The 24,110-nt window shown below is 51.5% G+C and overlaps 1 protein-coding gene across 5 annotated transcripts in view; it reads right to left on the reverse strand.

Moving 5' to 3' along the window:
- The window catches only part of CLEC16A (C-type lectin domain containing 16A), a 231,624-nt gene that overhangs the window by 169,769 nt on the left and 37,745 nt on the right, over window positions 1–24,110 (reverse strand). For 4 of the 5 annotated variants that reach the window (XM_043456686.1, XM_043456683.1, XM_043456687.1 and 1 more), the window contains exons 7-10: window positions 22,529–22,703; window positions 20,829–20,882; window positions 17,183–17,296; window positions 7–238 (exon numbers count right to left, since the gene is read on the reverse strand). In XM_043456686.1, coding sequence (XP_043312621.1) covers window positions 7–238; window positions 17,183–17,296; window positions 20,829–20,882; window positions 22,529–22,703 — 575 coding nt within the window. The remainder of the gene's footprint in view (window positions 1–6; window positions 239–17,182; window positions 17,297–20,828; window positions 20,883–22,528; window positions 22,704–24,110) is intronic. The other variant, XM_043456684.1, reaches the window with a different exon arrangement.

Here is a 24,110-nt window from a genome sequence, read left to right on the forward strand (position 1 = left end):
ACTCACCTTCATTCTCCCCACTCGTCTTGAGGCCTTTTGAACCACCCTCTGTACCTTTAGCCTTCTCGGCGTCTTCCTGGGCATCCTCGGCAGGCCCTTTCTCCTCGTCTTCCTCCTCCCCAACATTTTTGTAGTTGGGTCTCTTTTGCACCCGCCTCTTGCCCTTGTGCTTGTTCATCTCAAGGGACCGCTCTAGCGTCTCGGTGGGTTTAATGAAACACCGAATGCTCGGCTTGGCCTGGAAAGTCGAATCAAGACAATGGACAGATTTGAACAGCGGGGTCTCGCTGGCTCCTGTGGAGCTGTCTGAAGGTTTCCGCCCCAAGAAATTCCCTTCAATATAGCAAATTCTATGTCTTCGTTGATCATTACGGCTATTCAGTTCAGTTCAGTTGCTCTGTCGTGTCCGACTCTTTGTAACCCCATGAACTGCGCATGCCAGGCCTCCCTGTCCATCACCAACTCCCGGAGTTCACCCAAATCCATGTCCATTGAGTTGGTGATGCCATCCAACCATCTCATCCTGTCATCACCTTCTCCTCCTGCCCTCAATCTTTCCCAGCATCAGGGTCTTTTCAAATGAGTCAGCTCGTTGTATCATCATTACTATTAAATAATCTAAACAACAGCACCAGCTACCATTTATTTATTGCCCTCAGTCCCAAGTCACTGTGCCCTTGACCCACATCAGCTCCATGCTTCCCAAAGGTCAGAAACACACTTAATACTTTGGTGGTATTTTCTATGTGCCCGAAGCTGTTCTGAGAGCTCTGACTATATTATCTTACTTAACAGTTTACAAAACCCCCAGAGAATAGTACTGTTGTTATGCTCAAGTTATGCTCAGATGAGGAAATAGAAGTTCAGAGATGTTACACGACCCACCCAAGGCCACACAGCCAGGAGGTGACAGAGTGGGATTCAAAACCACTTACAATCTGCACAATTTATGTCTTAACCACAGCGCACTGATGTCATTGTTAACTTTCAATTTAAATATATTTATTTTAAGAGGAACTATATATCACAACAGAAATGAAACACCAGTGTGTCTTCCTAATATAAAAATAGAAAAGAAAAAGCAAGCTGAGTTGGATATAACCAGATTGCTGGCTCTCTTTAGAAGGGGAGCCTAACAAGTATGAGCAATGAGTTAAAGCTCATCCCCAAAGGAAACCTGCCCCCAAGGAAGAGGTTTTTCCCTAAAAAGCCCGAAGGTTTCTAAGAGAAAAGAAAAAGGCCTGTGTGTCACCACAGTTCAGACCCTGCAGTGTGGAAAACACAGCTGTGTCTCAGTCCTTACAGCAACCATGAGATATAGGGATTATCAATACCATTTTACAGACAAGAAAATGAGGCCCAGAAGGGCTAGGTGACTTGCCCAACATCACACAGTTACTGGCTGCAGAGTCAGAATCTGGGCTCTCGATCCTGCGAAAGCCCAATCCCAAAGCCCCAGGCTCTTCTAAAACATGTAAATTATTATATGTGAAACGAATTGCCAGTCCAGGTTGGATGCATGAGACAGGGTGCTCGGGGCTGGTGCACTGGGATGACCCAGAGGGATGGGATGGGGAGGGAGGCGGGAGGGGGGTTCAGGATGGGGAACACATGTACACCCATGGCGGAGTCAAGTCAATGTATGGCAAAACCAATACGATGTTGTAAAGTAAAATAAATAAATAAATAAAATTTTAAAAGTAAATAAATAAAGTAATAGTGCCTCACCAGGAGCTCAAGCTCAGGTCCCCGCTTAGCACTCTTTAAATAGTGTTTATATGCAAATGAACCAGGTCCAGAAAGGAGCAAGGACCAAAACTTGTCCCTCATCTGTTCAGGCCAGGATTCTGATGGAAGAGTTTTTCCCTCTGCAGGGTCCAGGTGATATCCAGACATCACTTTGTCATTGAAAAACAGAAACGTTTTAAAGCAAATTTTTCCATTATCTCAATTTGGTCTATCCATCTGAATTTACCCCAAACAGCCACCTACTGTCTTCCGGGGTCCACTGTACCCTGCCAACAAGCGGAATGTGCTCCAAGAACGCAGATTAATTTCAATAATGCTCAAAACAAAACCTAATTGAAAGTTAAATTAGCATCCAAATCCAGACATTAATTTTTATTTACCTAGTTTGGATTATTCATCCACAAAAACGACAGATAAAATTGAGACATGATTTAACTGTCCAGGAAACCCAGACAGTGCGTTACAGATGCCAAGAACAGAGACCAGAGACGGGAGCGTTCTGGGCGCGCACCTCTTGACAGACAGCATCCATCAGAGCCCACTTAGGAGGCTGTGCGACGGAACGCAGCCCTGGATGCTACTCACCCTCTCTGGGAGGACCCAGACCTTCCTCTGGTAGGTTAGGGCCCCGAGATGAAGCGACTGCTTCCTCTGATTATCACTCACTCCTAGGGAATTACACAGCACGCCGCACGCTACCGAAGCTTTCAGAAACAGAAAAGTGAGACCCCACGCAGAGCAGAACACCACTCGGTTAGAAGCTGAGAGCAGAAATTCACACGGATGGATGCAGACGGCACTCGCTGAGCTCTGGGTGGGCTCAGATGTCCAGGACAACCAGCCGCCCTAGGACAGGAGGAGCGGTGCATAAGGTCCAGGGCTGGTCAGGGTGCGGGGAACGCAGCTGGGACCTTTGTGAGCAGTGAGGCCTCTCTCAGCTCCTGGCTCCTTGTCTAAACCATGGGGCAGTAATTCTGGCCTCCTGGAACTAAAGGAAATTGTGGACGGAAAGCTCCTTCAGGCTTCCTGGGCGGCTCTGTGGTAAAGAACCTGCCTGCCAATGCAGAAGACACGGGTTCGATCCCCGATCCAGGAAGATCCCTCATGCCACAGAGCAAATAGGCCTGTGCACCACAACCAGTGAGCCTGTGCTCTAGAGCCCGGGAACCCCAACTGCTGAGGCCATGTGCTGCAGCTACCGCAGCCCACGAGGCTAGAGCCTGTGCTCCCCGAGAAGAGGAGACCCCGCAATGAGGAGCCTGCATACCGCAACCAGAGAGTAGACCTTGCTCTTCGTAACTAGAGAAAAGGCCCATGCAGCGACGAAGATCTACCACAGCCAAAAATAAATAAATTAAAAAAATTTTAAAAGTCACTGGAACCAAAGATATTAATTATTTAAAAAAAAAAGAAAGAGAGAAAGTTCCTTCAGAGCCTGGCCATGCAACAAGCAAACAGTAGACAGTTACCTTCCTGTCCCTGACGTCATGAAAAAAAAAAAAAATCAACTGTGAAAATGAATTTAGAAACTTTCCAAGGGATCTATTTTTCTTGATGATCAGGTGTTGAGGAGGAAAGAGGGGGAAGGATGCTTACCAGGGAAATTTCAAACCTTTAAAACACAACCTACCCAGTAAGTAGCTGGAAATAACCTAAATGTCCATCAAAAGGGGATTGGTTGGGTAATTATGGTCTGTCTATAGAGTGGGAATCCACATGGATATAAAAAGACTGAAGTCTTTTTATACCTAGATCTACTGATGAAGAAACAACCTCCGGATAAAAAAGATGCAAGAACTGGGAACAAAGCAGGGTCCCTTTTAAGGTAAAGCTTTATGATGGTGTAAACACAGCTTTTCCTGGAAAGCTGCACAGGAATGTACTAGAATTTCCTGTTTGGGGAAACAAACAAGGTGGGACATGCACTCAAAAGTTTTTCATTTCTGTATCTTTCTGTCTGGTTTGAAATTTCGAACCATGTATGCAAGTTCACTTTTCCAAATATTCAACAGGGATCATTTGGACATTGGGGTTGGAGATTTTATTTTCTTCTATATTTAAAAAGCCTGATTTTTTTTTTTTTTTTTTGCTTAATAATTTAATAACATCAAGATCCCATAAGGGCTTTCCTGGTGGCTCAGTGGTAAAGAATTCACCTGCTAATGCAGGAGAGACAGGTTCGATCCCTGATCTGGGAAGATGCACATGCCACAGAGCAACGAAGCCCGTGTGTCATAACTATTGAGCCTGTACTCTAGAGTCTGTGCTCCACAATAACAGAAGCCACCCCACTGAGGAGCCTGCACACCATAAGAAAAATCCATGCAGCAACAAAGACCCAGCAGTTAAAAATAAGTAAAATTATTTTTAATAAAAGATCCAATTGTTACCATGGAGAGGCTGATGGTGGTTGGGAAGTGTGGGCTGGGATTGGTATCATTCCGGCTGTTTCTCACAAGGGCCTCTGGCTGCCAGGCCTCCCAGGAATCTTCATGTTCCACTGGACAACTCCAGATGACCTTTCTCCCAGAAAGCCCCTGAGAGAAGAGCCATCTCATGCCCCAGTGAGCTCTCCCCCTAAACCAGGTGTCTGGACCAGAGCAGGCCTTGATGGGCTGCTGAATGGTGGCCTGTACCAAACTACATCCAACGTGATGGAGAGATCAAGAAGAAGTAAACAAGAAAGTTTGGGGGCGAGGGGTGGCGGATGAAGAAAGGAGCCTAAGACCTCAGTAGCTGAACCTAGTGCAAGAGCCTGCACCATGGGACCAACCAGAAGAAATGGGAAAGCCCCCTTCAGAGCCAAAAACCGGAAGGCCTTTGGGTTTATCTTCCCATAAAGAAAGAACAGCACGCATGTCTCGGAGACAAGCCTCCTGCATACAAGGTCTACATTTCCCAAAGGCCAAAGGCTCCTGTTTCACCCACCGAGGGCTCACCTCACAGGGCCCTGGAACCTGAGCAACAGAAGGAGTGGAGTCATGGGATCCTCCTTGCTGACTCCAAGATGCCTGTACCCAAGTGGGGGATGCAGGAGGGGGGCTGTGGGCTCCATGGCTGCACGTTTAGGCTGGCTTCTGGGGTCAGAGGCAGCTGAAGGCCAGAAATGTGATTTCAAGGGTGACCTAGAGGTCTAAGTTCTCCTGAGAGCGTCTGCCCCCACCTGCTGGTTAATGACACCTTCCACCAACCTGCCTGCCTCCAACCTTTGGTCCTTGCTTCAAAGTTAAATACTGGAGAAAAGTGACTCCCCCAGGGGTCAGTGATAACTAAGGCCTCTCAGGGGCTGTGGGATCTGAGAACAGGGTCTGCAAGGACAGCGAGAAGGTCAGGAGGAAGGACTGAAACCTGCAAGGCCCAGGCTTCTGAGTGGAGAAGGAGAGGCAGAATCACTGATGCCACAGAGGGCAAACAGAACGTCCTCCACTAGGTCTGGGTGTGCCCCTTGGAAAGGCCCCAACACACCACGCACCAGAAGACTCCCGACACACACCGCACGAGAAAGACCCCATGTGATCAACCAATCAAGGGTTCCATTTACAGTTAAAAAACTGTCGACTCAAAACAGGTACATGTACACCAGGTTTTCCTGAGTGGACAGATATTGACCAGTGACAGCACACAGAGCAAGGTCTGCAAGGACACACAAACTGAAAACGGTGGTTCCTTTGCAGGAAGACCTTGAGGTCGGGGGACTTTCACTTTCTACTGTAGGCACTTCTGCATCATTCAGGTGTTTAGCAGTGCTGTTAAACTATAAAGAATGCCTTTAAAGAATGTACCTAATGCCACCAAATTGTATACTTAAAAATGGTACTTGCTGTAGGTATTTCACAATTGAACAACAACAAAAAAACCCAGCTTTTTAAAAGGCCCCTCTGGAAGTCAGAATGGTGATTCGCTGGTGGAAGGGGCAGGGGTGGGGGTGGGGTGCTGGTTATAGACTGAGGAGGAGCTGCAGGGGACGTCAGAGGCGTTATTCTCTTGACCTGAATCACAAGCTTCCCCCACGATCTGAAAGTAGAGCAGTCCTACGAGACCTTCCGTGAGCCAGGACGAAGTGAAGAAGCTATTACCTTAGGACACACCTTGCTGACAGGCACACAGGCTAAACGGGGATGAAGCACAGATGCTCACAGACGCAGCTCAAAGCTCCAGGCCTCGACCCTGAGGTGCTGACGGTGGTGGGGCTGCTCAGGAGGCGCGTGTACACCTGTACACACGAATGTAACCACTGCTCCAAAGCCATCAAGCAGTACAGCGAAGATCACTGCACTTTTATGCACTTTACTCATGTTATTTCTCAATTTAAAAACTGTTTACCAAGAGGATTTCCAGTGAATTCAGATTGTCGCAATGCCCTAAATACAAGCGAGGAGCAAATTAGATGATGTGGGGAGCTGGCTTCGCGGCAGTCGCCAGCTGGGTTGAGCCCGGGCTAGACCCCGGGCGCTGGGCTGGAGCTCACAGTCCAGCCAGGAGTTGTGAGGCACTGCTGTGCGTGCCACTAGCACGGACACCCTGGGGGCACGGAGGAAGGCGTGGGGAACCGTGCCAGGACAGGGGCAGGTGGGCGGGGGTGGCGGGGCGCACTGGAGAGGCCTGTGTGGAGAAGGAAATGACTAGTCCGAGGCTTGAGTGTGAGCAGTTTACTGGAACACTCGGGAGGAGAGGAGAACATTGAGCAGGGCGGCTCAGAGCTCCGGGCAGTCACCTTTAGTTCTGTCACGGCAGGGCCACCTGGAGCTGGCGTGCCGGTGACAGTGGGGGTGCCCGGGGACAGTGTGCCGGGCCAGCCCCTAGGCGGCGGCCGCTGGGCCGGCCAGGTTCACAAGAAGGCGTTCACGATGCTCACGTCCTGGAAGAGCTGTCCGGGGCCCCTGCCGCGGCACAGATGACCTGCTGAGTGGGTGTTCTGGGGCTCCTCAGTGACGGAGGAGGGAGTGGGGAGGCAGCATGGGGACAAGAGGCAGGCCAGGGAAGAAATCTGACTGAGAAGGAAAGGTGAGGGAAAGAGGCTGGAGGCTAGGGGCAGGTAAGGAAAAGGGCGGGTGACGTGGCCTGGAATTCTGTCTGGATCTGTGGGAGCTGTTATCATGGTCAAGCTGAGAGAGGCACCTCCAGGCTCTCCCAGGCCTAGCCCGCTCACTTTCTGAGGACGCAACTAGCATCCTTCTGGTTCAAACAGCTCTGCTAAGGGACTTGGGAACCAGGAGACAGATTTTCCCCTAAAAAAAAGGAGGCAGGTCATGAGGACTAACCAAAAAAACCACAAAACGTGAGGGCAAACCTGAGCCCAGGTCTCAGACCCGCTTGTTGGCCGAGTGAGCCTCACCCAATGAGCCTCAGTTCCTGTGTCTGAAAAACAGGGACAGCAGCAACTCCATCAATGCCACCATCAGGCTGAAATGAGGTGCTGAACACAAAAATGCCAGCCTGACCTCTGCCACAAAGAGGCACAAAAAAGCCAGCACGACGTCTGCCACAAAGAGGCACTCTAGAGATACTTATTCACCTTCCACCCCCCCGGCAAATAGATCACTTGGATGGGAGAGCTGGTAGGGGAGGGAGGTCTACCTTTTTAAAACCAATCAAACTAGCAACTTTCTGTTTGCTGGCTTCCTAGTTTGTGAGTGGCTTAGACTCGGCTCCCCAAAGTGCTCCTCGGCTCTTCCCTGGCCTCCAGCCTCGGGGGGCTGGGCCTGCGGGATGTTCAGTACAAAGGCAAGGTGAGTGGGCCTGGAGTGGGGCCTAAGGGGCACTGGAGTGGTCGGAGCCCCTCTTGCTGGCCCACACACCCTGCCCGCGGCCTTCTCCCCTTTGGGCCTCAGTTTCCACGTGCATCACATGAGCCTCATGTTGACACTTTCCCCACAGGGCTCCTGTGAGGTGCCAGGGGTAGTAGCACACTTCCCTGTTTTGTTTTTCCAGGTAATTATAGCCGTTACCAACACCCAGTGAGCATAGGAAGCAAGCCCAGAGATGCTCTGGGCACTTGACATATATTGATGGGCTCATTTATCCTCCTAATGACAGAGGCGGGGGGGGGGCTGCTGAGGGGAGGGACTTGCCCCAGGTCACTGCTCTGGAGAGGCAGAGTGGGTTTGAACCCGGGAAGCGAAGCTTCGGCGCCCCCCACCCCACCACATGCTCAACCATTCTGCTGCCAAGCTCAAGCATTCACCCCCACCCACAAGCACCGGCAGAGCCTCGCCGTGTGGGGCCAGCCTCTCAAAAGGAGGATGTAAAGACCCTGCCATGCCCGAGTCACACTGCCCAGAGGAGCAGGCAGCCCTGCCTGGGGACAGTCCACACATCACATCACTTTTCGGGTGGCCCTCTGACCCGACGGGCATTAGGGATGCGCATGCTTAGTCGCTCAGTCATGCCCGATTCTTTGTGACCCCATGAACTGTAGCCCACCAGGCAAGAATACTGGAATGGGTTGCCATTTCCTTCTCCAGGGGATCTTCCTGACCCAGGCATCAAACCTGCATCTCCTGGGTCTCCTGCACTGGCAGGCGGATTCTTTACCTCTAAGCTACCAGGGAAGCCACACAATGCGCAATTTTTTCCCATTTTTGCCTCAGAGGCACAGAGCTCCAAACGTCATGGTGGGTGGGGGGGTGAGTTCATGGTGACCTGGGTTTATGGCCACTATAACCAACAGCACGTGGCTTTGCAACCAGCTGCACAGGGAAGCAGGGTCGCGAATCGCCACCAAGCAACCCTACACTCACTCCAGAACAAGGAGATCAGCAAGCAAACGTCAGATGGAATCAACTCCGGGGTGAGTTGATTTCTCGTTTTGCTACAGTGACCAAAAAAGATTTTTTGTTTTGCTACAGTGACCTCAGGATCCCTCTAGCCTTGAAACAGTGTTCTTGGGGTTTCTCTGGAGTGCCATCAAGGAAATCAAGGCTCCTTTCATGTTTGATATGGAACACGGAATTGCTCTGCACGCAATGCAGGAGAATCGGGCCTCAACTTGCAGCGAGGGGGAAGTCTCATGGTTTTTCTCGAGTTGCGGCGGGAACCTGGGTTATATTCTCGAGTTACGACGGGGATGGCCCTTCCAAACACGTGTTTGTTCAGCGACGTCGGGACTCCTGCCTAGTTGCGAGAGACACCTCGAGGCTTGGCAGGGCAATTGGGACGCCTCTCCAGCTGAGGCAGGAGACCAAGTGTCCCTTTCCACGTGCCACAGGGATCCTGGGACTCCTATCACGTTTCAAGAGGAGTCAGGCATCGTCTCCTTTTGAAGCATTGATCTCCGCGTACCTCTCGAGTTTTCAAAGGATGTGAGGCCTCCGGTCGCGATGAGGCGGAGAACTAGGTCTTTCTCTGTGGTCTCCACAGGGGATTCAGACATCTTTTCGTCTTGGGAGATGCAAGACGAGCCTGCATTCAAGTCACTGCAGGGATATCCGGCCATATCCGGCCTATGGGTGTGTGTGGTACATGCCAAACTCTGAGTGACGTGGCTGCTGAGCCAAAGCCCACACACGCGTCCAGGATGTACAGCTGCAGCAACGTCGGTGGGGCGACTGGGCAGCACGGCCAAGCTTAACGGGGAAAATAAAACCCGAGGCGGGCAAAACATGAAGAGATGACAGGCCACTTCCATTAACAAGAGGAGCCTGGCTTTCTTCCCCACAATCGGCCAACTATTAGCGAGTGTCGTAGTGGCTGAGGCATCATCCAAAGCAGGGCCTATTTGTCTGGAATCGGAGCTCAGAGGCCTCACGCTGCGCGCGCGCGCGCGCGCACACACACACACACACACACACACAAGAGCTCAGAGGCCTCACGCTGCACACACACACACACACACCCGGCGCTGGCCTCTGTGGGAACCAGCTGGTCATGCTGAGATGGTGCTGGGACTACTTAGAAAGCAGCCCACTCCCCGGCCTTCCCCAACCCTGACCAACTTCTCTATCGCTCTCAACCAAGCACTGCCTAGTCTGGCCCTCTGATGCTGCATCTAGCACTCCATGAAAAGCTAATAAATGCTTGCTGCGTGAATTAATCCCAAGATATTAATCTCAAAATATTTATGATTGAAAAGGCATGTTCAACACTCAGGCAAAATAAAATATCTTATCATCTGGTGAAACAGTAATAAACCAAGCACTTGGCTGGTGTTGCTTGAGGAGGAATATGACTACATCTTGTTCTGTAGAAAAAAACATAATGAATTGTGAAATAGTGGTGACTCTCAGTGACCTGAAACATTCGGCCCAGAACCCTAATCTCATGCTAAATTGGAGCGCATCACTGCAGATGGTGGCAGAAGAGCCAGAAGCAGAAGAAGCCTGGGGACTTGAGGCTGGACGCCTGCAACCACCTGTCGGCAAATCGCTGAGCGCACAGAGAGGGAAGTGACCGGGGGACCTTGTTCTCATCGACATGCAGCCCCCTAGCCACCACGCGACTGAAGCACACACATCCCTACCCCAGCAAAACCCAGTTTCCTGGATGGAGGACTCTGGCTGACCCTAGGATGGATTTCCTTGCTCATTAGAGATTTGGTGCTCGCGTCCCTGTTGAGATGGGCTATTTCAAGATAACTGAAGTTTCCTGCAGGAACTATGCTAAACACCACGGACTCCCAGGTTAGGATGTTCCCACTTCCCTCAGTGTAAACTTCCGAGGGCTCCAATGGCTTGAAAGGTGCATCTGCTTCGGACCCTCATTCCCCACCCCACAGCTCACCCCCATCACACTCTGCCTCACCACGCTGCTCTCTGCTGTTCCTGGCACACCAGGCACACTCCTGCCTCAGGGCCTTTGCACTGGCTGTGCTTTCTGGCCCAAATGCTCTTCCCCCAGACTTCTACATGACTCACTCCCTCATTTCCTTAAAATCTGTGCTCCCCTGTCACCTTCCCCTTGAGGCTACCCTAAGGAGAGGTGCGCCCCCCAGCCCCAGAGCACACCCCCTCCCTTCTCTGCTTCACTGCAGCTGCTTTTCCTGAGTTTGTCTCACATCCGAAGACGCTCTTTGTTGGTGTTCAGTCACTTAGTCGTGTCCAACTGAGACACCATGGACTGCAGCACGCCAGGCCTCCCTGTCCTTCACCGTCTCCCAGAGCTTACTCAAACTCATGTCCATTGAGTCAGTGATGCCATCCAACCATCTCATCTTCTGCCGCCCCCTTCTCCTCCTGCCTTCAATCTTTCCCAGAATCAGGGTCTTTTCAAAAGAGTCGGCTCTTTACATCAGGTGGCCAAAGTACTGGAGCTTCAGCTTCAGTCCTCCCAGTGAATACTCAGAGTTGATTTCCTTTAGGATTGACTGGTTTGATCTTGCTGTCCAAGGGACTTGCCAGAGTCTTCTCTGCTCTGCTGTTCACTATAGTTTCACAGTTCCTCTCTCTCCTCCCACTACAAGAGAAGCTCCCGGAGGTTAGGGGGTCTTTGTTTTGTTCCTGGTGTCTCTTCAGTGCCTAGAACAGTGGCTGGCACACACCCAGTAATTATGCTTTGAATAGATGAATAAACAACTTGAATCCAGCTTCAAGGAGCTCAGAATCTAGTTAAAAAACTCAAAAGCCCAAAGGGACTTGCCTGCTGATAAACATGAAGCCCCAGGGCACAGAAGTGGTAGGTGCCCTCCTCTTCCTGTCCCCACCCTCGATTTTCCTGATTTCAGCTGAAATCTGGAAAAAATGCAGACTAGGGGAGGTCTCCATTCAGCTGGGTGTGGGCACTGCCTCACCCCTCTGAGCCATTTCCAACCCGGTGGCCACCCCAGCCCGTTCCGGGTCATGCTGCCAGGCAGACAGAAGAGCTAGCTGAGTCCTGAGTCACAGAACCTTCTCCACGACCCCCTCCACCCCTGCTTCGCCCACTGTGTTTTGCCTTGCTTGTCAGCTCCTCCAGGCCGTGGCCATCCCTTCTCTGCTCCCTAGAGCAGGACTTAGCCCCTCAGGTCAGTCACCCATGTGGCTGCATGTCTCCAAGAGCCTCCATGCACGGGGCTTCGGACAGTTGTGCAGCCTCTGCTTCCACAGGAAAGAAGGGAGAGGCGATGGGTCCTACGTGGGACATGCTGCACCCTGGATTCTCTCTGCTTCTATCACATCCCCTCGCCGGCGAGCCATGCTGCCACACACAGGACCCTGCAGGCAGCGGACGCGCCTGGGAGCTGTAATTCTACTGAGAGCTGACGGGCTGGACCACGGCAGACCCACCAAAAGGGAGAATGCACAAGAGTCCAGTCCTTTGTGTGAGTGCTTGCAACTGTGCCAGCTAAGGCCCTTGATTTATACATACCAGTCTATTTTTTCCCTTTGGAGTCCCCGATCCACACTCCAGAAGCCGATCTCTTTCAGGAAGAATGTGTGTGCTCTGGTACCAGCATCGGTTGCCATGGGGGTCACAGGTAAGGTCAGGGGCACAGAAGATGCGGGGGAACTGCAATCCCAGCTGCAGGGGGCTCTTCCACCAGATGCATTCAGTCCCCAGCGGGGGCTTCATTGCCATCTGATCCAAGCCTGGGTTCGAAGGCCGGCTGTGCAGCCGTGAGCCAAGCCAGTGATGAGGGACGCTCTGCTCCTGCAAACTCACATGCCAGAGAAGCCCAGTCGCCATTCCCTCAGCTTCAGGCTCCACGTGCCGCATCCCGGCGGAGCCTTCTGCCAGCAGAGGGTCCAGCTCCCAGGGTGGACAGTTATCATGTGGAGAACCGGCGGCCAGCATTTCAGGTGTGTGCTCATCTTTCTGGATCCCCCGAGAATCATCTGGAGACCATCCCAACTGGCTGAACTGGTGCCTACTGCAGGATGGCGGACATCCTCCTTTAGGGACAAACCAGCCTCTTGTGCCCTAGAATTCTCTGTTCCCACTCTGAATTCAGTGCCAGCCAAGCGCGTGAATGTGCACTGACTGGCTGAGCATCCGCACTTTCCAGAGTGGGACCCGGGGCCAGCTGAGCTGCAGGCCCAGCTGCACACAGAGGCTCAGACGCTAACACTACTCGGCGACGTGCAAAACCAGGCCACCATCATTGCTGTCATCATCGTCATTGTGGCCGCCAACACTTGACCCTCTCTGCCCTGTGTCCGCTCACAGGGCGCCTCCCTTTGGGGAGCACTGAGTATGCCTGTGTTAATCACCCCAACAAGGGAGGTAGGGGACGTGGGGCTGTTCTGAAGCCTCAGAAACTCAGAGCACTATCAAGCTAGCATCTGCTAATTAGGCCCTGATGCATGCTAGGCTTTGGAATAAACACTTTGTTGTTCAGTTGCTCAGCTGACTCTTTAGCGACCCCATGGACTGTAGCATGCCAGGCTTCCCTGTCCTTCACTATCTCCTGGAATTTGCTCAAACTCATGTCCATTGAGACAATGATGCCATCCAACCATCTCATCCTCTGTCACCCCCTTCTCCTCCTGTCTTCACTCTTTCCCAGCATCAGGGTCTTTTCCAATGAGTCGGCTCTTCGCAGCAGGTGGCCAAAGGACTGGAGCTTCAGCTTTAGCATCAGTCCTTCCAGGGAGCACTTTACAGAGCCTAGCAGGTTCCAGTCCATGGGGTCGCAAAGAGATGGACACGACTTAGCGACTGAGCATGTGCTGCATTTAATCCTCCCTGCAAATGCACGGTTGTTATTCTGATTGGAGAGGTGAGGACATGGAAACCCAGAGAGGTGGACGAACTTGCCCCAGACACACCTAGTAAGACAAGCAGCCAGGATTTGAGGGGCCCAGGCAGCCTAGCTCAGAGTCCACTGCACCAGACAGAATGGGGAACCGCCCCCTGAGCAAAGAGAAGGTGCCCTGTGAGGGTCAGGTTCTGAGAGTCAAAAAGAACATCACAGGAGCCCTTGTGACCCTGCCACCAGTTCACCCACTGAGCCGATTGGGGCTGCGGCAAACCCCCAGGCATCTCCGGCCAGCCCCGGGACAGCACAGGCTACACAGGCGTCTCCAAGACAGGATCCCCTGTCCTTGCGGGGGCTGGGGAGCCCAGTGAGGAGGGCAGGGGGCGTGTCCGTCCTGGGCACCAGCGCGTCTCTGCTCAGGGAATGGATGAATGAATGCAAAAACCAAGGAAGCCATTCCACAGAAACCAGGATGAAAAAGTCCCTTCAAAAACAGAAAAGTACCTACAGGTAATGATGCACATCCCATAATCTAATCTGTATGTTCATTTTGCAAAAATAATGAGATGCTGGTGGTTTCAGAATGAGTGTTCTCTTACTCTGTTTCCCCTGACAAGAAAACTCTGCTCTGCGTTAGAGTTACAGCCAGAGTTATCCCTTCGTGGGGACCATATGGTTTTAATGCACAGATGAATTCCAATTAGACGTCTATCTAAGCATGCTGATGTGTTTTCAATTTAACCCTAAATTACAGACTTTTCAAGTAACTCTGCTCTCCCCTCTGCTTCTCTCTCTTCAATTTTGGTTTGGTTTTGTGAAAGGTCTGCTGGTAAAATGAAGCAATACCAGTAACTTATCTAACAAATTACGGGAAGGAGAAAGTAGGTTAAAAAAGACCAAGAAACTTAAAACAAGTATGATCAAACCACATCCGAGTCAGGCAGGAAACAATAGGAGTCTGTTCTTGCTTGGAGGGAAGGGAGATAAATCTCACAAGGACTATTGTCAAACAAGTTGTTGATGAGAGAAGCCCTTCCCGAATTTCAACAGCAGTCGTCAAGACACAACAGACTTCGATTTCACATTCAGGGAAAGGTAATAACCGGAAGTAGAAGGCTGACACTTTCACTTGGGCTGGTGAGTTTTTACACACACAGAAGTGTTTCATTTTTAGTTCAGGTGTCTCCGCCAGGAGCACTGTGTGTCTATCACGATGGAGGCGGGAGAAGAGAAGGCTGTTGGGAAAATGAACAAATCTCGGAGATATCTCTGCCGATCAGAGGTTCAACTAAAGTGGGAATCCAGAGCTGAGAGGTTGTCAGCAACTTCCTGCCATTTGCTTTTGCTCTAATTCCAAATGCCACATACCGATGTCAATATCCTGCTTTGTGACACTGTCCTAGAGTTCTGCAAGACGTCACCCCTGGGGAAACTAGGGAAAGGGTACCCGATCACTCTGTTTTATTTCCTGCAACTGTATGTCAATCAATTTCAATGAAAAGCCCTGCAAACCCAAGCACCCCAACAGTCTCTGGGTTCACCTCTTGGAATGCTAAGTCTAACTGCAGTTAGCAGCGATCCTGGGGTCTGGAAATCATGCGACAGAACGAAGTCTGAAGGAACCCACTACACTTTCATCTGTTATTAACATGACTGTAGTGTGAGTTACCAGCTGGCTGCGTGGGGACTGGGCAAATCTGATGGCCGACACATGACTCGTCTGATGGGGGCAGGGGGCGGCCTCTGAGAAGCTTCTTACAGCAACACAGGCACAACCGGGATCAGATCTTCAGACTGAAATTGGATTTTCATGTGAAACTTCCCAAATTTTTAAAGTTGGTGGGCGATTTATAAACTTTTCTGTCTAACACTGCGAAGACCAAACCAAACAGTTCTGAGGGCCAGACTGCACCCTGTCAGGCATTTGACAGACACTTTAAATCTATCTTCTCACCATCTCACCACAGCTTTCCCGAGTGGGACTGACATTCGCTGTTCCCTAAATGGGGTAAAATGACTTGCCCAGGGCAACCCCAAGGCTGGAGGGGTCCTCAACAGCCCTGCCTGGAGACCCTACTGATTCTTCACTTAGTGCTCTGTAACTTACTTTCATTCAGCAAAAGAGAGTTTAAGAAAGCTGCAAAGAAACATCTCCAGTGGTATCAACAGTATTAACACTGTCAGCTCCATGTTCTCCAGCCCATGTGTTGTCACATCATGGACCACTAGGGGAATCCTTTCTGTTCAACACTCTTCACCCTCATCACTTCCAAGCTAAATCCTCTCATCAAACACTACTCCTGCTCTTTGGAGCATTTCTAAGACCTGAAATAGTAGCCTTGTTTGTAAGTTTTGACAATGTTCTGCTCCTCCTGCGGAACCGTAAAGACCCGGCCTGACAGGGGCTATTTAGATTTTGTATATTACCAGAACTAGTACAATGCCTGATCCAAAGAAAGGGTGCAATAAATACTTCTTGAACGAATTGAAGAAGGACAAGCCAGAGAGGGGCCATGAAAAGACCTCATTCAATTCAGCTGAACTAACGCCGCCACCAATGAGGACAGAGGTTTCTGGAAACCTTTTCAGAGGTTTTGATTTCCCTTAAAGAGCACAGCAGCCTGGCCAAGACACTGCAAACCAGGAGAAGCAGAAGGGCAGGGGCCTCGTGTAATTGCACCCCACGGAGTTCTGGCCCTTCACGCTCCAGGACCACACTCCACCCACCAGCTCAGATATGACAACAGAGTCGACTGCTCAAGGGTAAGCCCGGCCACTTCACCTGCGCGCCGACTGCCTGAAAACAGGGTTGCAGAGACAGGGCCTTTGTGTGAGCACTGCTCATCTCAGACATGCGCAAGAGTCAACAGCAGATAAGATGCCTGCTCCGAACAGGTAAGGCCTTGGACAAGAGAGAACCGGGAGCAAAGGCCTTCCAAGCACAAATGTGGAGGGAAAGCACAGGGCCCTCTGGGGACCATGCAAGAGGCGCCGGGACACAGTGAGCAGCATGGGAGGCGGGGAGGCAGGCCCGCCAAGCAGGGAAAGCCTCGGGAGAAGTCAACGCCCCAGTGACTGGGGCTTCCCTTCAGCAGAGCACCAAATGCACAAACGTGACAAACCATAAACATGCAGTTCAGGCCACGCTGGTAATCATTTAAAACTTGGGAGTATTGGCCTCAAAATGCAGCTTCAATGGCAACCCACTCCGGTTCTCTTGCCTGGAGAATCCCAGGGACGGCGGAGCCTGGTGGGCTGCTGTCTCTGGGGTCGCACAGAGTCGGACACGACTGACGCGACTTAGCAGCAGCAGCAGCCGCATCTCCAGAGACACGAGAGGACCAGGCCACAGTGTATTTTATCCACATAACTGCAAAAGGACTGCAGGCTGGGGTGAGCTGTAACTGCTCATGAAAGACACATACACTCCCCAATGTGTCACAGTCACCACTGTCCTCTCCCGGGGCCCGTGTCATTCAGATATTCCCTGCCCGGCTTCTGTAGATAGCGGGGCCTGAGACAAAGTATTCTCTCATCCTGCCGCAATAACAGTGCCCCACAGATACACAGCCAGAAGCCCAGAACGGGACGATCCCAAGTTCAATAACACACGCACAGTCAAATCCACTCTCGGTACCCAACCCCAGCTTCTTCTGGGCATGTCAAGACCGATGAGGTCCCCTGAATCCCAGACCAGCTTATGCCTCATCAGTGCTGTAATGAGCAGGATGTCGGTTTTTGGTTTGAGAGAAACACAGGTGAACAAAATGAGCCACGGTGTCTTATCAGGGTCTTGAGACAGTCCCCCCGCTAATGACTTACACAGCTTCTCTGAACATCCTGTTCGGGCTTAGCGTATGTCTCGGACAGATCGCCATTCAGGATGACTTCCGCTAACGAGTTCACCAGGGGTGCGTGATGTATAATTAGGAAGACCTGGTGAAGGAGAAAAAAAAAATAGGATTTGCATTAAAGCATGTAGACGAATTTCAACTTCTTCCTTCCTTGACCTGAAATGACGAGGCTGGGCTACTGCACAAGCCTCTTAGCGGCAATCCCAGTGACGCGAAACCCAGAGAATGGTGCACATCTGGGAGAAACGAGTTGTACTTTCCTCCTAGGGTCGGGCCCTCCTTCTTTCAGACCGTTGCCTATTTGGCTGGCTGCTCACTGGCAGACGGAAGTGCGTTAAAGCACGACTGTCCCTCCTGGCTGCCTGAAGCCAAATCAGGCTGAAGTGAAGCCATGTGGGAAGAGAGTGCCAAACCTGCACCCTTTTCTCTCCGCAAGCATTTCAGTGTCAAATCCGATTAAGATAAGACTAGGAGGCCCCAGCCTAGCCCTTCAGTTACGGACAGGAAGGGGCCAGCAGGCCTCGTTCCAGTTGAGGACTTGGCAGAGGGATGGCCACTCAGAGATCCCACCCATGGAATGAGCTCTTCCCCTTGCGGTGGGTTTGAGCGCCCAAGAATTCCAGGGCGGCGCTGAGAGGTGTGGAAACTGTGGGGAGGAAAAGCCGCTCGGGCCAAAGACAGATGGAGTCATGCCAGGCGGCAAGCATCAGAAGGTACTGGGCTGTCGAGGGGTGGCCTGGCCACCCCACCCTGTTGCCTGATATCCAAAGGAACGGCCTGGGGAGTCAGGGTACCCACACCGCCTTGGAGAGCCAGCTCAGACACACCTACCTGTGTGTTTTAAGATGTAGCGGTAACACCAGCACCCCAGGGCAGCGTGGGATGGACCCACTGTCTGTACATCAGAGGGTGTGTGCGCACGTCTGTATTTGTTCATATATACATGCAACAGGGGTTCCAAATCTTGGCACTTTTTTTTTTTTGAAGGACTAGAGAGTGCCCACGGGTCTCGAACTAGCCTCAGAGAGAGTAATTTTGATCACTCTGTAGTCGAAGGAACTATGGCCCCTTAAGATATTTTTGATGTGAACCATCTTAAAAGTCCTTATTGAATTTGTTACAATAATGATTTCTATTCTATGTTTTGGCTTTTTGGCCTCGAGGTATCTGGGATCTTAGTTCCACAACTAGGGATTGAACATGCACCGTCTGCATTGGAAGGCAAAGTCTTAACCACTGGACTGCCAGGGAAGTCCCTCCTTGGCACTCTTGTCTGGTGATAAATCCTTGCTGTGGGTGGGCAGCTGGGCATTATAGGATATTTGGCAGCATCTCTGGCCTCGAACCACTAGATGCCAGCCACACCCCCTCCCCCGGGCATGACAACCAGCAACGTCTTCAGACACTGCCAGCCATCCCCAGGCTGGGGGCGAAATCGCCGTCAGTTGAGAACGTCTCCGGAAGGATCTGGGGAAACCCTGTTAACTATAATTGTTTCTGGAGAGAGAAATCAGGAGACTGAACAAAAAAAAGTAGAACGACAACCTGGTTTTCACTTGTTTGAACTTTATCACTTAAAAAAATTATTTAAAAATGTAAAAAAAAAAAAAAGGAGAGGCAGAGACTAAAATAGCAGCTGCCTCTGGGGAGTGGGACTGGGTATGTGGGGGGCAGTGGTAAGAGGGAACTTCTCCCTACATGTCACTGTACTATTTGAGGAGGGTGAATATATTGTTCAAAAAAATAAATACAATTCAGATGAAAGGCACGGTAGAATAAACAAATGTTGTACCCACCTAAGGGAAAAAAAAAAAGCACATCTGTTTTTAAAACACTGAGGAGATACCAGCTACCACAGACTATACAGCACGAGAAAGCTGGTTAGCCCATGTCAGGGGCTGTGGCGGGCACTCACATGTGAGTGAGCACAATGATGACGAAGGAACTCGGTCCACAAACATTCAGGGAACACCTACAGGGGCCCACCTGGTGACGGCCAGTGTGCACACACGTGGTGCTCACTCTCGGCTGCGCCCTGGACAGAGGAAAGCGGGGAGGGGGCAGTGAGCAACTGGGAGATGGGTGGAAGCGTGTGCCCGCCGGATTCAAAGGCTGGGCTAGCCTGTCCAAGTCACGCTCTTGTCCCCAGTGGTGGTTTAGTTTCAGCTACACACCTCCATCACACCAAATTAATGTCATCAACACAAATTTTCTTGGTTTAGCAGAGACCCTTGAAAAATAATTCAGAAGGATGCTCTGATGCAGAGTTTAAGGACCAGAATTCATGCCCCATTTGAGGTTTTCACACATTTGGGCCACATGATGATCAAGTTCCATGGAAATGCAGGGGTGCGAGAGCCCTTTCCTCAGGCTGAGAAATGCCAGTGACAAGGCTTTTTGTGAGACACTGAAACACATAATGAGCTGCCTGGGCTGCTGGGCCTTTACTAGGAAAGCAGGAGAAAGGGGGTTCTCGAAGAAAAAAGCGTGGCCTGACCCCGGTGATCCTTGGGGTGTGCCAGCAGCTGAAGGGTGCTGGGGGCACTTGCCACAGGATTCCTGCGGTTCTGCATCTGGCCGGCTCACTCCTGCCAGGCTCCCAGAATCCTCGGGAAAAGGAAGGGGGAAGCGGGACGACTGCTAACGAGATGGCGGAAACAGCTGCCGGGAGGGGCAGGGGATTGCAGGGAGCTCCATCACACAGAGGGGCATTCAGGTGTCAGCATGCAGCTCCCAGCACACGGAGCCCCCAGAACGAGAGTCCCAGAGTAACATGAGCCAGCCACACGCGAGCCCGGCCGGCCCGGCCACTGGGAAGAAGCCGGGTCAGCATCTCTCTTCCCGGGCCAACAGGAGACGGCCCCACCTCAAACGCAAAATGGCCCAGGACCCGGTGAGAAAGACATTCTCTCGGCAGAGCAAACGAGTACCTGGGCCGCTGCAGAAGCGGGAACAGAGCTCTGGTCAAACGTCTGACTGCTTGACAGTCTAATGAGATGGCCTGAGAGTCTGCACTGCTTGTAATAAAAATATTTTTAAAGTTATGTAACTGGGTCGCCATGGAGTTTTTCCCTTCTTGTAAATATTACATAATTACGAGAAGGAGACACACTTGTTGAAGACGGGGAGGCAGACAAGTTGGCTCAAGACACAAATTTGGGTACTGAGGCTGCTACGAGATACCTTCCAGAAGGTAACGTGGGCCCCGGGACCACGACAACGGCCTCGTTAGTGGGAACTGGTTAAACCGCAGTGGCTCTGTGAACACACGCTGGGTCCTGTAGCCTTGGGCCTCTTTCAAGATGGCCGTAAGCAGGGGCCGCAGAGGCCACGTTTTCAGGGTATTTAGAACACTCCCTGGTTGTTTTGGAAAGCTCGGGCCCCACAGCAAAAAACAACAACATATCTGCCAGGCTTGACTTATTTCTCCCTTCTTTTTAAATTTCCAAGTACCACCATGAAGAAGATACACAGCCCCTTGAGTCAGGGTTGTTTCATTTCAAGATGAGGGACGCACACAGAGATGGAGTGAGGTGGCCTGGGAAACTTCTGAAAGGCGGCAGTGCTCCGGGAGCCCCAGTGTGGTGGGGACATGGGTGAAGGATCAGACATACCTGGGAGAGAAGGTAGAGAGAAACCGGCAGGCTGATCTTCGGTCGTTCTCCTCCCTGGTGAAGGTTGGGGGAATGAGAGAAGTCTGGGTTACACATGTGAGTGGTACGAAATACACAAAGCCAGAGGCCATCTGTCTGAATGAGTGGCACCCAGCACCTTCCAAGACCCAACTTCCTCCAAGACCCTAAGGCTCTTCTTTCCTGGTGGCAAAGTCCACCCTGCAAAACACACTCACACCTCATCGCATCTGATGGGCTTCCCAGGTGGTGCAGTGGTAAGAACCTGCCTGCCAATGCAGGAGACATGGGATCGATCCCTGAGTCAGGAAGATCCCCTGGAGAAGGAAATGGCAACCCGCTCCAGTGTTCTTGCCTGGGAAATCCCACAGAGAGAGAAGCCTCGCGGGCTACAGTCCACGGGGTCCCAAAGAGTCAGACATGACTGAGCGACTCAACGAAAATCCCGTCTGATACTATTTGCAAGGCTGCTAACCTTCCACCTGAGAAACCTTTCAGCATGAGTCATTGATTAGATGCTGGACCCAAGAGAAGAACCAGCTCCTTAAATTACCAAGAATGTTAATCTCCCAGCTGGGGCACCGAGAGCCTAGCAAGAGAGGCCCTGGAGGCCTGCGCTCAGGAAGTGGGGCAGGGAGAGGTGAGGGTACCCTGATCTCAGAGAAGCCCCTCATCTGTACTGGGCTCCAACGAGCTCCATCTCCTACCAAGCCTGTAAGGATCTTCAGGACCCTTGTTTTGCTCAGGGAGGTAGACTGCCTGCTCCATGGTCACGAGGAAAGAGGCAGAATTTGAACCCAGGTCTGAAAACGCCAATTCCCCAGCTTTCTCTCCACTTCCAGAGCAGCATCAGGTTGCTCTCGTTAGGGCTGCAGTTTTCTTTGAGTCACTTGTTTGTAGCGAGAAGCCCCGTGTTCTGTCTCCAAAAAGAAAGCTACACCCCCGTCTTGCCGGGACACAAACAGAGGCTGAAATCCCTGCAGAGTAACCAGCTGGCTCTGTCCCACCTCCTGCCAAGGCCTCTGCCCCTTCATTCTCGGAGGTGCTGGCCAAAGGTCCCCTCTCCTCGAGATGGCATTTTTCTCGGGGGCGGGCACGGAGAACCACCAGCTCAGAATCACTTCGGGCGCAGGGTCCCAGTGCCCTCCAGACCCCTGAGCCAGAAACTCTGAGAGGAGGGAGAGGGCATATCTGAGAAAGTGCCCATGAACGGGCTCCAACCCTCTGAGGGCTCCACTGCCTGTCACTGTGGACAGTCCCTGCCCTGGCATCTTTTCCTGGGTGCGCTCCATCCCCTGCAGCCATTCAAGTTTTGCAGCCGGCTGGATCTTCTCCAAGTCAATTAGCTCTGGCAACTAGCCGAAAAAGTGAGCAGGGATGAGAGCACCTCAGAAGGACTCACAGAAACCAAAACCCTGAATTTGTAGAGGTTTCCTGTCTCCTTTGGATGTCAGTAATCTTTTCTCATTCATTTACTGTCCACACACACACACACGCTCATACGCTCTGTCCGTCTCTCTCTCTCTCCTTCCCTCCCTCCTACCCTCTCCTTCACCCCCCTCTCAGGAAAGAAAAGGGGAGGAAACGACTGTCCCTCAGGCTCCAAGCCGTGGTCCCTTGCAGGCCCTGTCCCCTTGGGGTGACTGCTCCTCCCGCCTGCACACGCCCCCGCCCGGGCGCACCTTGTCCCGGTTCTCCAGTGAGTACACGTAGAGCGGCAGGAAGAGCCTGTTGAGCAGGTGGTCCGTGAGCACGTCATTGAGGAACTCGCAGTTGATGATGAGGATGTCGTTGAGATAGTGCAGGTGGTCCAGGTGCTCAGCCACCAGGTCACTGAGCTTCCCCCGATTCCGGTGCCTGCCCGGAGAGAGGCCCATCTCAGCCCCCACGCCCAGGCTCAGAGCTGAACACCAATGGCATGAGACTTAGGTTGCTGGGGGCACTTGCTTCACAAACAAATATCTGAGCCAGTCTTGAGAGACACCTATCCTGGCCCTCCCAGTAGATTACAGGAAGGAAACATGGACAGGTCCACTGCATTCGATTTTAGGGGACTCGAGGGATCCCCCCACTTTCTGGGGGCCTCAGTTCAATGGACTCCACCATCACCACCATGCTAAAGCTTAAGCTCCAATACTTTGGCCACCTTTTGCATAGAGCCAACTCATTAGAAAAGACCCTGATGCTGGGAAAGATTGAGGGCAGAAGGAAAAGGGGTCGACAGGGGATGAGATGGTTGGATGGCATCACCAATTCAATGGACATGAGTTTGAGCAAGCTCAGGGAGATGATGAAGGACAGGGGAGCCCGGTGTGCTGCAGCCCACGGGGTTGCAAAGAGTCGGACACAACTGAGCGACTAAACAATAACAACAGCAATAATGGGATCCCCCCCACTTTCTGGGGGCCTCGGAACAATGGACTCCATCATCATCACCACGGTCCCAAACAAAATGGGTAAACACAGGAAAACCCAGGGAAGCTTTTAGCCAGGCACTTCAAACATGAGCAGCCACTGGTCCAAGTGGCAAGATCCCTGGCTCTTGAGATAAGCAGCATTAATGGAACAATAAATCTTCACTAATTAAATCCTCCTGAAGAGTTCTGAGGAAATAGGCAGGCCTCAACAGCCTCAGCCAACCTCAGTCCTGACCATAAGAGGGGCGCCACATGAAGACGTGACACCCCAGGTCCCAGGAGGCTCTGCCTGCTTCCAGGGAAGACACAGGCACTGGGGCTGTTCAGGCCCTACGAGTGGATCGGCCTCACGTTCAACAAGGACAAAGACCTGAAACAGTCGACGGGGCCCCTTCCCCTCCTGCAGAGTGGTTATCTGCCGCAAAAAGCAATCTAGATCCAAGACCTTTTGTTTCTACTATGATTATTACTCAAGTAATAGATGGTCACTGGAGGGGACAGACAACTAAAGAAGAAAATAAGAGCAAAAAGAAATCAAAGTCTCCCATAGTCCCACCACTAACAGATAAACAGTATGTTATTTCCATATGGAGGTGGCAATTTCAGCTGAGCTATATCAAATCCTAAAAGATGATGCTGTGAAAGTGTTGTACTTAATATTCCAGCGAATTTGGAAAACTCAGCAGTGGCCATAGCTCTGGAAAAGGTCAGTTTTCATTCCGATCCCAAAGAAAGGCAATGCCAAAGAATAATCAAACTATCGCACAGTTGCACTCATCTCACACGCTAGTAAAGTAATGCTCAAAATTCTCCAAGCCAGTGAACTGTGAAATCCCAGATATTCAAG

The sequence above is a fragment of the Cervus canadensis genome, chromosome 32, assembly GCF_019320065.1.
Source record: "Cervus canadensis isolate Bull #8, Minnesota chromosome 32, ASM1932006v1, whole genome shotgun sequence".
Taxonomy (NCBI): domain Eukaryota; kingdom Metazoa; phylum Chordata; class Mammalia; order Artiodactyla; family Cervidae; genus Cervus; species Cervus canadensis.